Source organism: Cynocephalus volans, chromosome 14 (genome assembly GCF_027409185.1).
Source record: "Cynocephalus volans isolate mCynVol1 chromosome 14, mCynVol1.pri, whole genome shotgun sequence".
NCBI classification, from domain to species: domain Eukaryota; kingdom Metazoa; phylum Chordata; class Mammalia; order Dermoptera; family Cynocephalidae; genus Cynocephalus; species Cynocephalus volans.
Genome location: NC_084473.1, coordinates 83,570,160 through 83,589,744, shown reverse-complemented (window position 1 = coordinate 83,589,744; position 19,585 = coordinate 83,570,160). Strand labels below are relative to the sequence as shown.

The 19,585-nt window shown below is 36.8% G+C and overlaps 1 protein-coding gene across 4 annotated transcripts in view; it reads left to right on the top strand.

Moving 5' to 3' along the window:
* EIF2AK3 (eukaryotic translation initiation factor 2 alpha kinase 3) overlaps positions 1 to 19,364 on the top strand; it is a 72,363-nt gene extending 52,999 nt beyond the window's left edge. For 3 of the 4 annotated variants that reach the window (XM_063078046.1, XM_063078050.1, XM_063078049.1), the window contains 5 exons: positions 509 to 1,289; positions 6,503 to 6,670; positions 13,957 to 14,058; positions 16,656 to 16,718; positions 18,166 to 19,364. In XM_063078046.1, the coding sequence (XP_062934116.1) occupies positions 509 to 1,289; positions 6,503 to 6,670; positions 13,957 to 14,058; positions 16,656 to 16,718; positions 18,166 to 18,366 (1,315 nt within the window). In that variant the 3' untranslated portion in view covers positions 18,367 to 19,364. The remainder of the gene's footprint in view (positions 1 to 508; positions 1,290 to 6,502; positions 6,671 to 13,956; positions 14,059 to 16,655; positions 16,719 to 18,165) is intronic. The other variant, XM_063078047.1, reaches the window with a different exon arrangement.
* Positions 19,365 to 19,585: the final 221 nt, after the last annotated feature.

Genomic DNA, 19,585 nt, shown 5'->3' with positions numbered 1-19,585 from the left:
CTGGACTAAAACTCCTGCCAACAGGTACCTCCACAGCATTAGATCCACAAGAGGTACCTTGTTACCATGGCCCCTATTATAACTCAGCCAATAGCCAAACCACAGAAAGACCAAGTGAAGTGGTTCTTTGTCTCAAGGCCCTGTGAGCTGCTGCCCTCATTTGGACAGGGCCTTCAGAATCACGCCTCTGAGGAATCCTGTCCTTGGTGTTCCTTCTGTACTTTGTGTTTTGCACAAAAGACCTTGGTTATGCTGGCATGGCAGAACGAAATAACTGTTTCAAGTATAAAATTAAGCTTTCAAATTAGGTTTTTTAGAAGGAATGGATGGAATGTGATATTTTTTGTCTCACATAGCATGTTTTTATTTAGCCTGTATGTTGTTTTGTTGTTTGTCATTTGGTAACTGGTGTTATTATAATTGAAGCTTTTTTAAACAAAGAGTGCAGTTTATATAATTTAATCAATATTTATTTACCCTCATCCCTTTGTATTTCTCCCACTTTTAGCATAGACTGGCCACTTAGCTCTCCTAGCCCAATGGATGCACCATCAGTTAAAATACGCAGAATGGATCCTTTCTCTACAAAAGAACGTATTGAAATCATAGCTCCTTCATCACAAAGAGACAAGTGTTTTTCAGTAGGGATTTCCTGTGGCCAGACAATCTCATCTGAGAGCCAGTTCTCTCCACTAGAATACTCAGGAATGGACCAAGGAGACGTGAGTGGGTCCATGGATGCAGCATACAACCTCCAGGACAGTTGCCTTACAGACTGTGATGTGGAAGACAGCACTGTGGATGGCAATGAGGAGGAGCACTCCTTTGAATTTTGTCCTGCTGAAGCTTCTCCTTATGTAAGGTCAAGGGAGAGAACCTCCTCTTCTATAGTATTTGAAGATTCTGGCTGTGATAATGCTTCCAGTAAAGAAGAGCCCAAAACTAACCGACTGCATATTGGCAACCATTTTGCTAATAAAATAACTGCTTTCAAGCACTCCAGTAGCAAATCTTCTTCTGAAGCTACTTTGTCTGTTTCTCCTCCGAGACCGACCACTTTAAGTTTAGATCTCACTAAAAACACCTCAGAACAACTCCAGCCCAGTTCTCCAAAGGTGTATCTTTACATTCAGATGCAGCTATGCAGAAAGGAAAACCTCAAAGACTGGATGAACAGTCGGTGTACCCTAGAGGAGAGAGAGAGGAGCATATGTCTGCACATCTTCCTACAGATCGCAGAGGCGGTGGAGTTTCTGCACAGTAAAGGACTCATGCACAGGGACCTCAAGGTCTGTATTTGTGGAAATCACACAAGGGTTTCAATCTGACATTTTGTGATTCAGAGTAGTACTTGTGGTGCTTGTCAGTTTTTAACTGAAGGACCGACCCTTAAGAGCAGAGCAGAGTAAAAGCAACAGGGAGCAGAGGTCTGAGAAAGTTGCCCAAATGGGTCTGCTGCAAGAATAAGAAGTCTCATGTTTGAAAACTTCAGGAAAATCATGCATTCTACCCTATGATATGTTTATGTTCTTTTTGCTGTTAAAGGTATTCCCAATAGTTCTGATGGAAGAAAAAAGAAGAATCAAAAGTCCACCATGAGCAGATATACCCTGCTTTTTCTATGGCTTTTAGTAACCCCAACATAAGCCCCTAGGACCCTGAAGTAGCTTGGTGAAAGGGACCCAAGTGGAAGTAGAGACATGAGCTCCTTCATTAGTCAACTCTGAATTGGAACAAATCTCCACACTTTTGCTTCCATTTCTGAACTGCGTAGGCTTTGGGGGGAAGTGTAAGAAGCTAGACAGAGAAAGTTAGCAAATGGTAACCAGGTGACGATTTTTAGCTCTAAAACCTTGGATTCTATTTTCAATATATACAATATTGAATATTGTAGCAATACAATATGCTAAATCACATAAGACTTACTGAAATATGTGGTATTTTCTTAGTATTTGTTTCTAAAATAAATGTTTGTAACTTTTATTTATCTAATTGCTGCCGCATTTCAAATACTCATAGCAGTCACCAGTTGATGTGTAGTGAATGTATAAATATTTTTCTGATGAAAGTAGCTTAAATTCTTGACATATTTGAATCCATTTTAAGTATTTTCAGTTTTATTTTATATAACCACAAACGTTTGTTTCAGGCACCCAAGTAGCAATTTGGACAAGTTATTTTCTTCTAAAATCAGCAGTAGGTTTTTAAATCCTTGAGTGTATTTTAACAATTTGGGGATAACAGGACTAAGAATTGGAAATAATTTCTATTTTCCAATATAATTGTTATTTAGTAATATATAATCACTAAGCTTCAGTGATTTTTGACATGGGCCCAAACGATTGCTAGGAATTGTTCAGCAAACAATTAGGAATGAATTGTTCAGGGATGAATTGTTTTGGATGGAATGAAGAAGACAACTTACAGGAGACCAAACACCCTAACTTGAGAGAATACTAGCTGTGTAGGTCTGAATATGGTAACGTTTATCAGTTAGTAGTAGACAACTAGCTGATATACACATTCTTCTTGTGCTTAACACTTGCTGTACACATAAATGCCAAGTTGAAAGACAACATAATTATGTTTCCACTAATAATGAATATTCTTCTGCAGATTTTATAATGTAAATGAGATGTTGGTGAATATTTGTGTAATTCTACTATATTGTCTTAAGATTTTTCTATATTTGTCTATGCACCAGAAAAATTCCAAGAAGAAAGTTAATTTCCCCATTAGTTTTTCTAGAAATTAAAAAGATTTTATTCCTAAAGACAATTTCTTATAAAGTGTGCCCCCAAAATACCAAGATTATTATTCCCAGTTGAAAAAGCTGTACTTTTTGCTACATTCTGACTTAAGTCTTTGAGCTGTTAAACCTTCTAGGCCCTGTCCCCCATTTGTATTTTGGTCACATTTTTGTCTTCAGAAGACTGACTTCTCGTCTTTTATTCCCTGCACTCTGGGCTTGTCTCAGTTCCTTGGATACAGTGTTCTCTCATAACCTGGTCTTTCTCCTTCATCATTCTCATCACACCTGGATTATTTATCCTCTGGTATCCATGGGGACACAACCATGTCTGTTTTGTTCATCTGTTATAGCCTCAGCACAGCACCTGACATGTTCTGGATGCTCAGCTCAGAGTATTTTATTTTGAATATCTTGTGTTTGCATCCAAAAGCATTTACATGATTTGACCAGAAAAGGAAATTGTTTGGCCCATGTGACTAAACTATTGAGGAATCAGCTAAAACTTTAGCTGGGTTCAAGTGATTTGACCTGTTTTTCTTTCTTTTTCTTTTTCTTTCTCTTTCTTTCTCTCTCTCTCTCTCTCTCTCTTTCTCTTTCTCACTTTACTTTCTCTTTCTCTGTTTCTCTCATTCTTTTTCTTTCTCTTTCTTTCTCTTTCTCCCTTTCTTTCTGTTTCTTTTTCTTTCTCTTTCTCTCTTCCTTTCTCTTTCTCTTTCTCTCTTCCTTTCTCTTTCTCTTTCTCTCTTTCTTCCTTTCTCTTTCTTTCTCTTTCTTTCTCTCTCCCCCTTCTCTTTTTCTCCCTTTCTCTTTTTCTCTCTTTTTCTTCCTTTCTTTCTTTCCTTCCTTCTTTCCTTCCTTCCTTCCCTCCCTCCCTCCCTCTAGTTTTATTGGTCTGATTTGTTCATAGGTAGCCTCCTCACAGAACCAAAGAACCAGCTAATGGTGAGGGAAGGTGGAATCTTAAACCTTCCAGAGTCAGGGATCTGCAGGGTTCCCCCAGCCCAAACCCGTTTTCTGCCCTTGCTCCCAGGAGGGAAGGTAAGAGAAGAAGAGAGGACACTCTCTGGGGGATGAGCATCAGGGCAACTACAGGGGATTTTAGTGTGGGGCCCAGGGGCTGTTCTTCAAAGTAGGAGGTAGAAAGGATCACATAAGTTCTTTATTACAGACCTACAGAAATGAGAGAATTATATATTACTCTAACTTGAAGTTTTTTTCCTTCTTTTTCTTTTCACAAAACAGCAGCAGGAAAGAAAAATGCAGGAGGCAGACAAGCCAGGCACCAGGGTTCAGATCAGAACGGACAAAGGTGTGGCTGCCTGAGCAGTGTTGCTGCAGGCCAGCCTGGGCTCTCTCCAGGCATCTTGGGAGAACTGCAACAAGCCCTAGAGGGATCAGACAAAAGGAGAGTGGGTGGGAAGATGGCTGTCCCTGCTCAGCAGCAGCACCATTCCTCTGATGACCATTCTGGGTAGTCAGCTAGCGTAGAAGCATTTGTGTCTCCCACGTTTGGAGGCTGGTCTCCAAAGCACGAGCCCACAGGGCTCAGACAGAAGGGAGGACGAGGAAAGGGCTGGCACAGAAAGGCTGTGAGTTCTACTGGGGTCCCTCCCTGGGACCATGGGGGCCCAGTGGGCAGCAGCAATCAGGACTCTTCCCTGCTTGTCAGCCAATCAGCTTCTTCAGGAAGGCCTCCAGCTGGTTCTCATCCTTGATGCCCACAAACTTGTCCACCACATCCCCATTCTCAATGGCCAGTACGGTAAACACAGCTGACACCTGAGTGGAGGGGACAGGGGAGGCCGACTCACTCGGAAATGAACTTTCTCAACTGCTGTCCCCCAGCCTTTGTGGAAAAAGCTGGTGGCTTATCCAGGGCAGCAGCCACCCAAAGCCATGGACAGGGGTGCCGAGGAAAAGTGGCTCTTCCGTCGGTGCAAGGGTGCTGTGGGGCCTGCGGCCCGCCTGCTGGAGAAACTTCTTCCATTGTGGACTCCCAGCATCTCCTCCCCATTTCTTGTTTCTGTTTTCAGGCAGGCTCTCCCCTCATAGTCTCAGGATGGCTGTCAGGGATTCTCAGGGCTGCATGCTTTTCTTTTAAGCCTTTTGGAGATGGTGGGATAGAGGACAGGGAGAAAAATATCTCTTTCTCACACTATTGTTCAGAAGTCCTGGATTTCATTCTACTTAATAAATCAAAGACACTTGCCCATCCCTGCACCACTCTCCTGCACAGAGAATGGGGGCATGTAGATGGGTTTAGGCAGCTTGTAGAGCCAGGATAACTTCCACACAAACCATGGGGTTGCTGACAGTCAGAAGAAGGAAGTTCCCAAAGGCAAGTCAGGTTATTTCTGATAAAAGCACAGAGGAATAGATGCCAGAGAGCTAAAAAGCTGTCTGTTACAAGATTCAGTAAATAACCACTGCCATCAGAAGATGGGAGTGGGGAAGAAAGATGAAATTTAAGGCAGCATAGTCTTATTATTGTCTCTGGTACAGGTTTTTTGTGGGAGAGCTGCAGGTTTTAGTTAGACACAATAACTTCATTGCTTCAAAGTTAAAATTGTTTAATGGTATTTTGGAGTTTGGGAACAAAATGTTATTTTCTGGTAATATTTGAAGCATCATGAAATTCAATTTGATGACCTAAATGGCTTCTTTTCTTCTTATTTCAAGGGCTATGAATGGTGGTCATGTACCTGCAGAGTAGACTCTGGAGGAAAGATGATGTATTTTTGTGTAGGGCACTTTGAGTTTGAGGAGCCCATGAGATACTTGGTTAGGTGTATCCTATGAACAGTTTCATATGACGGAGGTCTGGGGGTAGATACAGTTTTGAGAGCATATGAGTTTTAGAAGAGACCACATAGGGTAGGTAGTAGTTAAGAAAGAGCTCTTGTTTCCCTTGATAGGCATTCCCCTCCCCCTCAGAAACTAACCAAAAGATTACTCTGTTTCATTCAATCATCAAATATTGATTAGCTACCATAGAGCAAGAACTGTACTGAATGCTGGATATGTAGCAGTGAATCAAAAGTTCCTTTTTTCACAGAGGCGAACTGCCAGGATTTGAATCCCTGCTCCACCACTTGCTAGCTGGGTAATCTTGAGCTATTTGTTTAACTATTCTGGGCCTCAGTTTCCACATCTATAAAATTGGGAGCTAATAGTACTCATCTCATAGGGCTGTATTACATGAATTAATGGCAGTAAACTGCTTAGAACACTGCCTGGCACATTGCAAGTACTATATATGCATTTGCTAATATTAATATTATCATTTTAATTATTATGTCTTAAGACATAAATATAGAGAAGTTTGCCCAGGGAGGGTATATAGAATAATAAGATTAAGGATTAAATACCCTGAGCTGAGTGGTTAGCTCAGTTGGTTAGAGTATGGTGCTGATAACACCAAGGTCCAGGGTTTGATCCCTGTATTGGCCAACAAAAATAAATAAATAAAAATTTAAAAAAGGATTAAGTACCCTGGACCATAAGGAATGTGGATCTCTAAAAGTTTAAGTAGATGTTCAATAAATGCTGGCTATCTTGCCTTTTCTTTACTTGCAGTATTTGTCTGTCATAGAAAAATGGTTTTTATTTTCATATTAGCCCATTTTTAAAGGGAAATGTGCTTGAGAATATGTTTTTCTTGTATTTCTTTTCTGTAGTCATTTAAATAATTCATTTCCTCGCCTTCTTCATGCACACCCACTGTACTTTTGCTTGTTTCATTTTTTCCAGCCTTCCAACATATTCTTTACAATGGACGATGTGGTCAAGGTTGGAGACTTTGGATTAGTAACTGCAATGGACCAGGATGAGGAAGAGCAGATGGTTCTGACCCCAATGCCAGCTTATGCCAGACACACAGGACAAGTAGGGACCAAACTGTATATGAGCCCAGAGCAGGTGAGTTTTTCAGACTTTTATTTAGCATGGCAGCAAGCTAGGTGTGCCCAATGAATCTCCTCCCATGTTCTCATTAAAATACCCAGTAATATAAAGTCTGAAAATTATGAAAACTGGCACTAGTATTCCACAGGCAACACAACTAGCTTGCAGTTTCTACAACCTGCATTGGGGACAGGTTAAGAAAAATACAACACAAAAAATACACTCATCATCTGAATCAGAACCTGACAGCAACCAGAAATTTAGAAGGAGACTTTGAATGCCACCCTCCCAAACTTAACTCCATTTTGTCTTGTGTGCTATGTAGGAATTGTTTTCAGAGCATGAAAAATGAGCTGTCCTCTGTGGTAATTCACAGGCAGCTTCCAGAATGTATCATGGCAGGAAATACTCATAGAGGTACATAGGCTGGGATATGTTGCCTTGTAGGATGCTTGGTCTTCAAAGGAAAGGCACTGTAAACAGTGCGGGGACTGGAAAAGTGGTGGGAGGAGAGCATCCTGGGAGCTTCAGAGTAGCATACTAGCTGCTACCAGGCCAGTGATAGTCACAAGTTTGCCTAGGCTTAGATTAGCGAGTCTCAAATTTTTTGTTCTCAGTATCTGTTTACACTTGTAAAAATGATTGAGAACCCAGCAATTTTTCTTATAGAATTTTAACTATCAATATTTTCCATATTAGAAATTAAAACTGAGAAATTCATAAAGCTTTATTAATGTGATTAAAATAGTATTAAACCCATCACATCTTATGCTATTTTTATGAAAAATAAATATTTCCCAAAACAACAAAAAAAATTAGAATAGTGACATTTATTTATATTTTTACAAATCTCTAATATCTGACTTACAGAAGAGCTAGATTCTCATATCTGCTTTTGCTTTCAATCCATCGAAATATGTTATTCTGGCTGGGTGCAGTACATGAAGAAAAATCTGGCCCCACACAGATATGTAATTGAAAAAGGGAAGAATATTTTATATCAGGTAATTATGGATACTCCTCTTTATTAGTACATCAAAACTCAATAAGTGCTAGTTTCTTTTTTTTTTTTTCTTTTTGTCCTTTTTCATGACCGGTAAGGGGATCGCAACCCTTGGCTTGGTGTCGTCCGCATCAAGCTCACCCAGTGAGCGCACCGGCCATCCCTATTAGGGATCCGAGCCTGTGGTGGGAGCGCCACTGCGCTCCCAGTGCCACACTCTCCCGAGTGGCCATGGGGTCGGCCCAAGTGCTAGTTTCTTAAAAGTCATTTATACTGTGGAATCTAAAACCATATCAATGAATATTTTGTACTGTTACTTTAATATCCCTTGGTCCCTTTTGCACTTTGAATGGATCTGTATACCCATGCATGATTTTGTGACATTGTGCATTGGTCATTTGGAAACTATTGGTTCCTTAAGTTATGCAACTTTTCTAAAAATTGTCACAGTTTATTATACAGTATAAAAAATCACTTTTGTTAATATCACCACCAGTCTTGTTAGAAATGGCTTTAAGTATTGGGAAGCTGTCAAATTCTCACTGGTGGATGTGAATTTTTCAACATTCTAATTTTCACTTGAAAGCTCAACTTTTATCATTGGCAACAAATACTTGTACTGTCAGTTTTCCTTGAAGTTCTAGTCTCATATTGTTCATCTTTAAGAGAATATCCAGTGCTCAAGTCTGAATAACTGGTTTGTCTACCAATCATTCTTTCAAGTTAGAAGGGTGCTCTATGAAAAGAGCGGCTCATGCATATTGTAACTAAAATAATTGCACAAGTGCTTTTTATCAAGACAACCATTTTTACTTTTGAATGGAGCAGAAATGCTTTATGAATAGTTCCCATTTTATCACACATATTATTAAAAATACATGTATTGAAGGGTCGAGAGTTAACAAAATTAATAATTTTTACTGCACAGCAAGGACATTAAAGTGAGATTTTTTTTTTTAACCTGTAAGTGGTACTAAAGAATGTAATTACTACCAGTACAATTTGGTGCCGATTTCCTAATTCATGCTTAGATTTCATCAGTGCAAATGTCAACACAGTGAAAAGACAAATTATTTCTTAGTATCATTATAAAAATAGTCTTGTCCTTGCAGATCCCGGGTCACTGAAAGGGTGTTGAGGTCCCAAAAATTCAGGGACCACATTAGAGAACCACTGGATTAGTTTATCTTTGGAAGGTTATATCAGAAACCAGTAATAGAAATTGCCTTTGAGGAGGGGGACTTTATTTTATTATTATGCAGTATCTTTTTGAAGTGTTTGAATTATTTACATTATTCAAGTGTTTCTTTTTTGTGTTTTAAATTTTTATTTTTTATTTAATTTAAAAAGTGCTTTAAAGAACCCTATACTCAGACATCTTATATTTCAAAGATAAAGGGAAATGGTATAAGTGTTTAGGGAGGAAAAAAAGAGGTTACAGCTAAAGAGCTTGTTTTCTGTAGCACTCAACTCTGAAAGATTACAAAGCAACATACAACAGTTGTGGCCCATGAGTCTTGTATCTGGCCATGAAGTTACTATGTACAAAGAAATCAGGCATTTTTAGATAAGTAAAAGTTTGAAAAAAAGTCTCATAAGTGAAAAAAAACAAGGGGCAGAAATGTGTGCATACTGTGCTACCTTTTGTGTAAACGAGGGAAAGATAGATAAATATTTGCTTATGTTTATATAAAGAAATTCTGGAAGGATGCGCAAGAAATGGATGGTTGTGGGAGAAGCAGCAGAGGGGAAGCGGCTGGTGGGCCTGGGCAGATGAGGGACAGGGTGAGACGGAAATTTTACTTTTACTTCTTTTCGAGACATGTGAATGTATTACCTATTAAAAGTGAATTTAAGAAGAGAATCTAACAAAAATCGGTTATAGACATCAAAATAATTAACAATTAGTGCCAGTGGCTATTTTGAATTAAAATGTGCTCAATAAAAGGCTTATAATTTTAAATATAGTCATCAAATTAAGCTGGGTCTGTAACTCCCATATTAAATTAACAAAGATCAGGAAATGGAAGACAGTAAAAACAAGGAGAATAAAGATGTGAATAGGGATTTGCATTTGATGTACCTAAATTCGGCAAATAGAACTAAAAGAACATTTCTACCTTCTGTATCACTGCAGAAGATAAATGTAAACTGCAACAAAAGGAAGGGGTATGAAAATACAAAAAACAGAACTTAAAGTGATGCTATAGCCAAATTTTAGTTATGTCAATAAATAAATAAATGTGTTTAAATTTCCCCATGAAAAGGAGAACTTCATATTGGGTTAGAATGTTTTTCAAAAAAAGGTTAAAAAGGGAAGCTAGGTGAAAAATATACTAGGCTTTATATATAATTGCATTTGAATATTTATAGACAAATAAAATAGGATATACTTTCATTTCAACCTTCTAGGCCACAAAGAAAAACTAGCATATCCAAAATCAGAAATTGTAAATGTCTTTCTATGATCACAGTGCAGTAAAAAGCGTTTATAGTGAGTGATTTGTTTTGATTTTGGTTTTTTGTTTGCTTTTTATTTTTGTTTTTGCTTCTATTTTGGCTAGCTGGGAATTTAAAAACACTCCTATATAACTATCAGATTAATAATGAAGTAAAATACTTGTACATACTATTAAGAGAATAATGAAAGAAATGGTAAAATATTGAAATCTATAGGAAGTTATCAAAGTTCTATTTGGAGATAAATTTATTTGAAAGGCCTTCATCACATAAGCACATTACTGCATTAAGTGATTTAGCATTCTGCTCAGTAGGAGGCAGGGAAGAGCTGCAAGAAGATGGAAAACAAGCATAAGAACTGATCCTGATGAAACAGTAAAACAACATCATCATGGCTGATTTTAATAGCTTTAAGTAAAAAAGATAATCCTCTCTAGCAAGTCTACTTAAGGGGGAAAAAACACACAAATAGATGTAGAAATTAGAAAGGATACAGCAGAGATTTTAATTTATAGGAGACTATTATACATATTATTTGCAACCAAAAGTCTCCAAACTGTCTTAAGAAGAAAAAGAAATCTATTGGCCTGAGTAATTGAATTGTCTTGGTGGAATGATGTGCCCAGGACCTGATGAAAGGAAAAATTAAAACTGTATGGAATATCAAAATACTCTAAATACATATTTATATGCATAGGAAAAAAGACTGGAATAGCTATAAAATATCAAGTCATTGCTTTCGAGTTAGCAGACTTTGAGTGAATTTTAATCTGTTTTGGACTTTTCTGTATTTCCCTTTCCCAATTTTTTTAAATAGGCATTTATCAGGATTGATACCAAAAAACTTTTAAAAGCATTTTTTAAAATTCATCATTATTTTAGAAGCTGGAAATAACACTCTTACATTTGGCATTTTATGAAAGCAAACTAGGAATGACTAAATAGAAGGAATTCCACCTGGTAGCTTATTGATAAAGGACTTTCTATATGGAAAGGTGCCCCAACAGCCCTGTTTAAGACAGGGGACTCTCCCTCCACTCTCTGCTAGGGTCTATCCCACTGTACTGTATTCTCTTCATAGCAGTTTTAACTCTCTGAAATTGTTTTTTCTTCTCCTCTAAAATATATGCTATCAGAATAGGAACCTCGCTTATCTTGTTTACTTTAACACCTAAAACAGTGCCTAGAACTCAGCAGGTGTTCATAAGTGTTTGTGGATGAGTGAACGTGAATGCCAGTGAAAAGACAAACATCAGGTGGCCCTGGCCACCTGTGCACACTGCTGTCTTGACTGTGCTTTGCTTGTGGCTACAGATTATGTGCGTATGAGCACGAGTGTGTACAAGCACATATGTGTGTATTTGTCGGAGGCAGGGATTGCCATATGAGAAAGGAAGAGATTGATGACAAGCGATGCTATATTTGGTATTGCTAAAGATACTAGAAAATCAGGATAGCTATAGAAAAGTTAATAGATATAGAATTTTAACAGTAGTTAAATTATGGTAACTAGAGATGGGTAGTTTAATTCTCTTCTTAATAATCCTCTTTAAATATAGAAACTGTCACCTTAGTAAAAACAAAAAGAAAAAAAAAACTCACTTTATAAAATGTCGCTTTAAAACGTCTCTCAAAGGGTTCAGATCCTAGTACCAGCCAACCACCAATAAAAATCTCTCAAAATATTTTGGCTATGTGAATTGGCTTACCCAAGCCTCATAAGCTGTCCTAAGACATTGTTTTAAAATATTTCTTATCAAATTTCTTAATTTTCTTACCCTCAGAGTAAATGAGCTGGGGCCACAGTTACTTTGCTCTTGGTTGTAATTACCAGGAAATATAGACCAAGTTCTAGTATTGCATAACAATAAAACAATCAATTTAAAGTCTGAAAGGGTGGGGCTGGCCCGTGGGTCACTCAGGAGAGTGTGGTGCTGATAACACCAAGGCCACGGGTTTGGATCCCATATAGGGATGACCGCAAGGTGCTGACAACACCAAGTCAAGGGTTAAGATCCCCTTACCAGTCATCTTTTAAAAAATAATAATAATAAAAATAAATAAATAAACTCTGAAAGGGTGTCTTATATTTCACCTCTCTTGAGATTTTGTATTTAATTCCCTTTTTTATTTTATAAAATAACTTTTCATGTGTTCATGAGCCTACATTTTAAAAAATATATTGAATAATGCTTTTTTTCCTCATCATATATTAATCTGTCCTCTATGTAGGGAATGTGAAAAATATAGGAGTGTATAAAGAAAAAGTAAAATCGCTTTCTAAAAATCTCTAAAACATTAATGGCAGTTAGTTTTTTCCTTCTGTGTGTGTACATACACATCTTATATATTTATGCATACCTTGTGTGGGGAAGCAAAATTGGGATTCTACTTTATAAAATATTGGACGTAATATTAAAATGTAAGCATTTTCCATATTATTCTTAGAAACATTCTTAGAAAATATTTTTATCTGTATCATATTTGCTCTGTTCAGCAATTTATTCAATATTTGTTTTGGACATTTTAGTTACTTTTAAATTTTGCTGTTAGTAATATCACTTGGGTAACTATCCCTGTATCCAAATCTCTGTCCACATTTCCAACTACCGCAGGTTGGACAAAATTAGATGGGACCATTAAGTGGGAATAAATGTTTATTGCCAAATTGTTTCTCATTAACATGTGGAAATTTATAGTCTCCAAATAGTGCACAAGGGTATCCTTTTCATTGTACCCCTGTATGCATTGTTTTTGAACATAGTTTCTTTGAATAATTCCCAACCCCCAGGGATGAGAGGTAAAGGAGGATTCAAATTGCTACAATCACTTAGAAGGGAGGAGGGTGATACGGCTGTTGTGGTCACTGAAACTGTCCATCTGCTCTTGGAGAAGCTAGAGGTGGGCTGGCTGCATGGAAGGAACCAAGGAGACATACCAAGTGAGGTTTAGAGGGAGGTCGTGAAGGACTCATCAATCCTGGCAACTGCCTTGTTTCCACCTCCACCCCTCAATAAAGAAATGCTGGTGTGGAGCATTTCCAAAGTGATGCCCTTCTTTGGCCATTTGCCAAATGTCAAGTTATATGCCTAAAAAATGTTTAACAAATAAAAAGGTTCTCTGAGTTGTCAGGGGGTCACTTTTAATTTGAATGAGGCTTTGTTTAATGGAATAGTTCAGTTGTAAATGATTTGTTCATTCTAACAAGTATTTATTGAGGGCATTCTCTGTACTTAGCCCAGTGCTGGATGATGGGAAAACAAAAGAGTTGCCTTCCCTCCAAGACTTTATAATCTAGTTGTGAAGAATAAGAAATATACACATGAAAAATACTGCTAAGAATGCAAAGTAGTCCATAATTAAGTGCCATAATGAAGGCTAACCACAGTTGATTAGTGGTTTGGAGTAATGAAGATTTTCTCATAAAAATGGGTGAGGACTAAGATGATTAGAAATGAGAGATTTGGTTTAGATAGTGTTTGCTTTGAAAAACTTCACCTCGGGGGTAGTTGAGCAGCTTTTACTGGCTCCCTAAAACACTTTTTTAGCATTGCAAGGCTCCAGGTTTCTGCCAGTTCTGTTTTACTGATGCATATCTCAGAGCTATACCTGGGCTTTCCTTCTGTAATGCTGAGTAGTTTAATTACTCCTGGTGTAGTGAGTTGAAGAAAAGAGGCTTGAGAGATTATTAACTCTTTGCTAACATTTTTTACACATGCACTGACATTTAAACCAAGAAGTGACTAAGTAAACTTTGTGATTCAGTAATGCTATAACGTGAATTGTACTAGCTCTGTGTTAATTTTTTAAATATTGTTTTCTTTATATGGGATTTCAGATTCATGGGAACAACTACTCTCATAAAGTGGACATATTTTCTTTAGGCCTGATTCTATTTGAATTGCTGTACCCGTTCAGCACTCAGATGGAGAGAGTTAAGGTAAGTACCCCCCTCCTCAACAAAAAGCTGAAAAAGAAAGTAAAATTTACAAAAGAGTTTTAAAAGAAGATCAAATTATTAATACCAGAAGACTAGTTAACTAGAAGTAAAAGAAGTCATATGAGCAATATAGGGAGGATTTATAGACTATTTGCTTCCATTTAAAACTCAGTCTTTAAGAATTGTTTAGTTGGATTGTTCCTAGTTTTTGCTTAAATTTATCATAATTCAACAATATCTTGCACTCGATGAATCTGTAATAAGTACAAATCTAGGGGAAACCCAGGGTAATAATGGGGACATGCTGGAGAATGAGAGGGAGGGAGTGGTGATGGTAGTTCATCAGAGATTTTTCTGGAGGGCATGTGGCCACACACTCATATACTTAAAAGCTGGGAAATTATGCATAATTAGTTTTTTCCGTCCCAGAATAAACTATGACCATAGCTTTTAAGACAGACAGTACCACAAGTCTTTTCAAAGCCCAGACCTCTGCCACATTCTTCCCCACTCTGCATCAGTGGTTGCCCTCAACCTAGTTGTTGTCCCTGGTACTTACCTCCGTATTTCCAAAGTTTATGCCCTTATCACCATTTCTTAATTTATCAGTTTTAGATCTTATCTATTGACTTCTGGCCATGGCAGAAGAGGATGTAGTTCTCACATAAAACCAAAGGACTCATATCTTCTAAATGAAAGGACTTACTAAGTGTTCTGTACAATAAGTGGAAAAAAAGAAAAACTAAACAAAAATAACTAAATTTCAGAACACCAGAAATGAAGGCCCCAGAAGCTTCCAGAAAGGAAAATAAAATAGGTCCAACTTAAGTAAAGGATCAGGAATCAGATGGCATCAAATGAAGTGCAAAACAAAATCACAATGAGATAGCACTTCACACTATCTAGGATGTGTGTAATCAAAAAAAAAAAAAAAAAAGGAAAATAACAAGTGTTAGATAAGATTCAGAGAAATTTGAATGCTTGTGTATTGCTCGTAGGAGTAGAAAATGGTCTAGCTACTATGGCATAAAATTTGGCAGTTTCTCAAAAAGTTAAACATAGAATTATCATATGACCCAGTAATCCCACTCTTAGATGTATACTCAAGGGAAATGAAAACATAGATCCACACAAAAATGTATACACGAATGTTCATAGCAGCATTATTCATAATAGGCAAAAGTAGAAACAACCCAAATGTTCGTGAGTTGCTGAATGGATAAACAAATTGTGGTATATCCGTACAAAGGAATATTATTCAGCCATAAAAAGGAATGAAGTACTGATACGTGCTCCAACATAGATGAAACTTGAAAACATTATGCTAAGTGAAAACCACAAAAGTCCACATTTGTATGATTCCATTTTTATGAAATGTCCAAAATAGGCAAATTTATAGAGACAAAGTTAGATTAGTAGATGCAGGTGGCTGGGAGCAAAAGGGGGTGAGGAATGACTGCTTAATGGGTACAGGATTTATTTTGGGGTGATGAAAATGTTCTGGAATTAGTGGTGATGGTTGGGCAACATTGTGAATATAAGAAGAACCACTGAATTGTACACTTTTAAAATAGTGAATTTTATGTGAGTTTTATTTCAGTAACAAAATGTAAAAAAAAAATTGTTTATAAAATTCTTTTTGTTCAATTAATGATATTTATCTTGGCCATGCAAATTTTCTATGCTAGGCCAAATAGTGTATTCTGACTTTCTTTTCTTTCTTCTACAACCTGTTTACCCACAATCACCTTTTCTCAATTCCTTAGTTTTCAATGAACCCTTACAAGGGTATTTCAGAAAGTTGGTGGAAAAACAGAATTAAAATGTAATACAAGGCCGAGGGCCTCAGCCACGCCCCGACAACGTTCACATCCAGCCCAGCGACAACCACTGAGCCACCGCTGGAAGTGCCCAGAGCTCTCCTGCCAGAATGAGGGGGGTGCCACAGGCCTTGACCACACCCCACCTTCCTCCTCCTCCCACCATATTCCCCTCCTCTTACCTTTCTCCCCCTCCTCCCCAAGTACTCCACAGCATCATCTTAGAATGTAAAAAAATAATAATAAATAAATTTAAAAGTAAAAACTAAAAACTAAATTTAAAAAAAAGTAATACAAATCTTCCCCTGAACTTTTTGAGGTATACTTGTATTGTAAATTTTAACAAATGTTCAAAATCTGTCATATGTCAAACAATATTTTCTCTGTGCTTTAATATGGCTGTTCTCTACATGTATCTTTCTAAACAGTATATGCACAAGGGGTCTTCAAAAAGTTCATGGAAAGATTCATATTAACTTTTAATTCTATTTTTCCACAAACTTTTTGAAGTATCCTCAATATATGTAAATGTACATATACACACACATATAAATATCTCTCCTATATTTTGATGTTTGATAGAGTGGACATCTATGCTCAGGAAGCTCTTATATATAGATTATCTAGTCAGGAAACTCTATTGATAAGTTTTCCATCTGTTTAATATCCAACCTTTCTTAGCTATTCTGTTAGAGTATCAAAAGATATTTTTATGTTTAAATAGATCCATATGTCAAAATAAATTTAAAGATAATTAACATTTGTCTTTCTTTTTAGACCTTGTCTGATGTAAGAAATCTCAAATTTCCACCACTATTTACTCAGAAATATCCTCGTGAGGTATGCATAATTCTCATCTTTTATTTTCTTTAGAATCATATTTAGAACTTAAAGAGTTCTTAGCAGTCAACTCCTCAATTTCCCCGTTTTACAGATGAGAAAGCCAAAGGTCTAGAGAGGAAAGGGACCCACACCCAAGAGCACACAATTTGTTAAAACCAAAGACTGGAGCTCGGGCCTGGCTTCACCAGCTTAGTGTCCTATGCTGCATGCTGCGTGGTCTCCTGCACGTCAGTGGTAGTAGTTTATGCTTAAGTAAGACTGTATTCCTAGAGCACCTTCACAGGAGTACAGTTGCTGTTATGATCATACCATTAATCTCTTTATTTTTGTGAGTTTGTGAGAGAACTTTAAAAACTGCCTCATTTAAAAAAAAATGTTTGAAAGGCACTAATTTCCATTAATTGTGTGTATTGGAGTTATACCACACACTAAACAGTTCAGAACAGTTGGAAGGGAAAATTTAAGCTGGTCTGGATGGTGAAAATTTTGTGTAAAGAGCCTTTGAAGTTATATTTCTTTTTGTGGCTTTTGTTTGTTTTTATTTTATAATATGTTTGGTCTACAAACATATTTTAAAATTTACACATTGATAAATCTTGAATTTTCTTAAATAAGTTGAAGTAAATTAAACAGTGTGTGTTAATCATCAAATTAGAAAAGTCAAAATTTGTCTTTCAGAATTATAATGAATATACAATGAAGGATTGCATTAAAAATGAACTTTATAATGACATACTTAGATACACTAATTGGAAATGAAATGTTTTACTAAAAATTGTCATTCATTTTGCAAAGTTGATAATTCTCTTCCCAGTATGGCTCATAAGAGTATGTGTTACATTAAAAGAAATTTTTTTTAAAAATCAAGAAAAGGTGTCGGGTGCTGATCTCTGGCATAATTGTTTTCTTAATTGAAATTTTTATTGAAATAAGTATAGATTCACATGCAGCTGTAAGATGAACTTATTTTTAAAATTGGATGATGTCTGTTTCAACGATATGACTTAAAAACTATTTCTTATATGTTAGAAAACCACTAATTACCAAAAAATGGTTGGTCTGTTTATTTGGAGCAGGGCTTGGCAAACTAGGGCCCACAGGTGAAATCTAGCCTGCTGCCTTTTTTTTTTTTTTTTTTTTTTAAAAAATGACCGATAAGGGGATCTTAACCCTTGACTTGGTGTTGTCAGCACCACACTCTCCCAAGTGAGCCATGGGCCAGCCCTCTGCTGCCTATTTTTGTAATAAAGGTTTATTAGAACACAACCATGCCCATTAGTTTATGTATTGGCTGTGGCAACTGTTGTGCTTTGATGGCACAGTTGAATAATATGGCTCACAAACTTAAAGTATCTATAGAAAAACTTTGCTTTCCCCTGATTTAAAGGACTGTTTAGTGTTCTAAATGTGGCTCTTTTTTCACAAAACAATTTTTATATTTCAGTGTGTGATGGTTCAAGACATGCTCTCTCCATCCCCCACGGAACGGCCTGAAGCTATAAACATCATTGAAAATGCTGTATTTGAAGACTTGGAGTTTCCAGGAAAAACAGTGCTCAGACAGAGGTCTCGCTCCATGAGCTCATCAGCAACAAAACATTCAAGACAGTCCAGCAACTCCCATAGCCCTTTGCCAAGCGATTAGCCTCAAGTTATGCTAACAGCCCTATCACAGAAGAGCCCAACCTCTTAGGAATGTGACTTTCCAAAGCTGTAGACTTGAAAATTTTGTTCTTTGCACAATTTTATTTTGGACTGACTACTTTTTCTAAGTCAAATTTAAACAGGATTTGGGGGCAAAAAATAATTTTGAGTCAACTCTTGATTTTTGCCGTACTTAAGGAGAGAGCTGTCCAAATCACATGCAGTCCTTATTCTTCTTTGGTCTCTTGAAACTGGCTGGCAAAGCTTTATAGCCCTCACCTTTTGCCTGGGGAGTTAGAAGCAATCCCTAAATACAGAGAGAGAATTAAAATGGAAATATTTTTATAGTACAGAAGAATGAAAGTCCCCCCATGTGGTAATTGTATTGTTCTAGAAATACGCTTTCTAGAGATATGATGATTTTGAAACTGATTTCCAAAAAAGCTGACTCCTTTTTGTCCCTGGTGGGTAAATTAGGAATCTGTGCTATTTTGGAGGACAAGTAGCACAAACCGTATGACTGGTTATGTCTGCAGTTTTATAGTCATATCTGTAGCATTAAATAGCTTTTTTTCTTAGATGGTTCGAGGAAGAGTTTAAGAGCTTTTTGTACTTTTACCTCCAATAAAGGGAAAATGAAGCTTTTTATGTAAATTGGTCAAAAGTTCTGGTTTGGGGAGGAAAAAAGCCGTAGTAAGAAATGGGTCATATATTACAACTAACTTCTTCAATTATGGACTTTTTAAACCTAACGAAATCTTAAATGTCTTACACGTAATCCTGTAGGTTGGTACTTCCCCCAAACTGATTATAGATAACAATCTAATCATCTAACTCGTTAACATGTTTTTATTTTTCACTGTAAATATGTTTATTTTTTATTTATAAAAATTCTGAAATCAATCCATTTGGGTTGGTGGTGTACAGAACGCACTTAAGTGTGTTAACTATTGTGACTTCTTTCAAGTCTAAATGATTTAATAAAACTTTTTAAAATTATTTATGGGTGACTCTTACTTGGGGAAGTTAGTCCCAAAATGGTAGATTTTCAAATTTATAAAATGTGATCATAGGTCTAGGAAGGGTCATAGCCCTACCCTCAAGAAAACTTATTCCTAACCTATTTCGGACAGGTGTCTTTTTCATTATTTCCCAAAGACTTGGTACAGCCCTTTCAGAATTTTCAGGATTCATAATCGAGAGACATTTGCTCAGTGCCT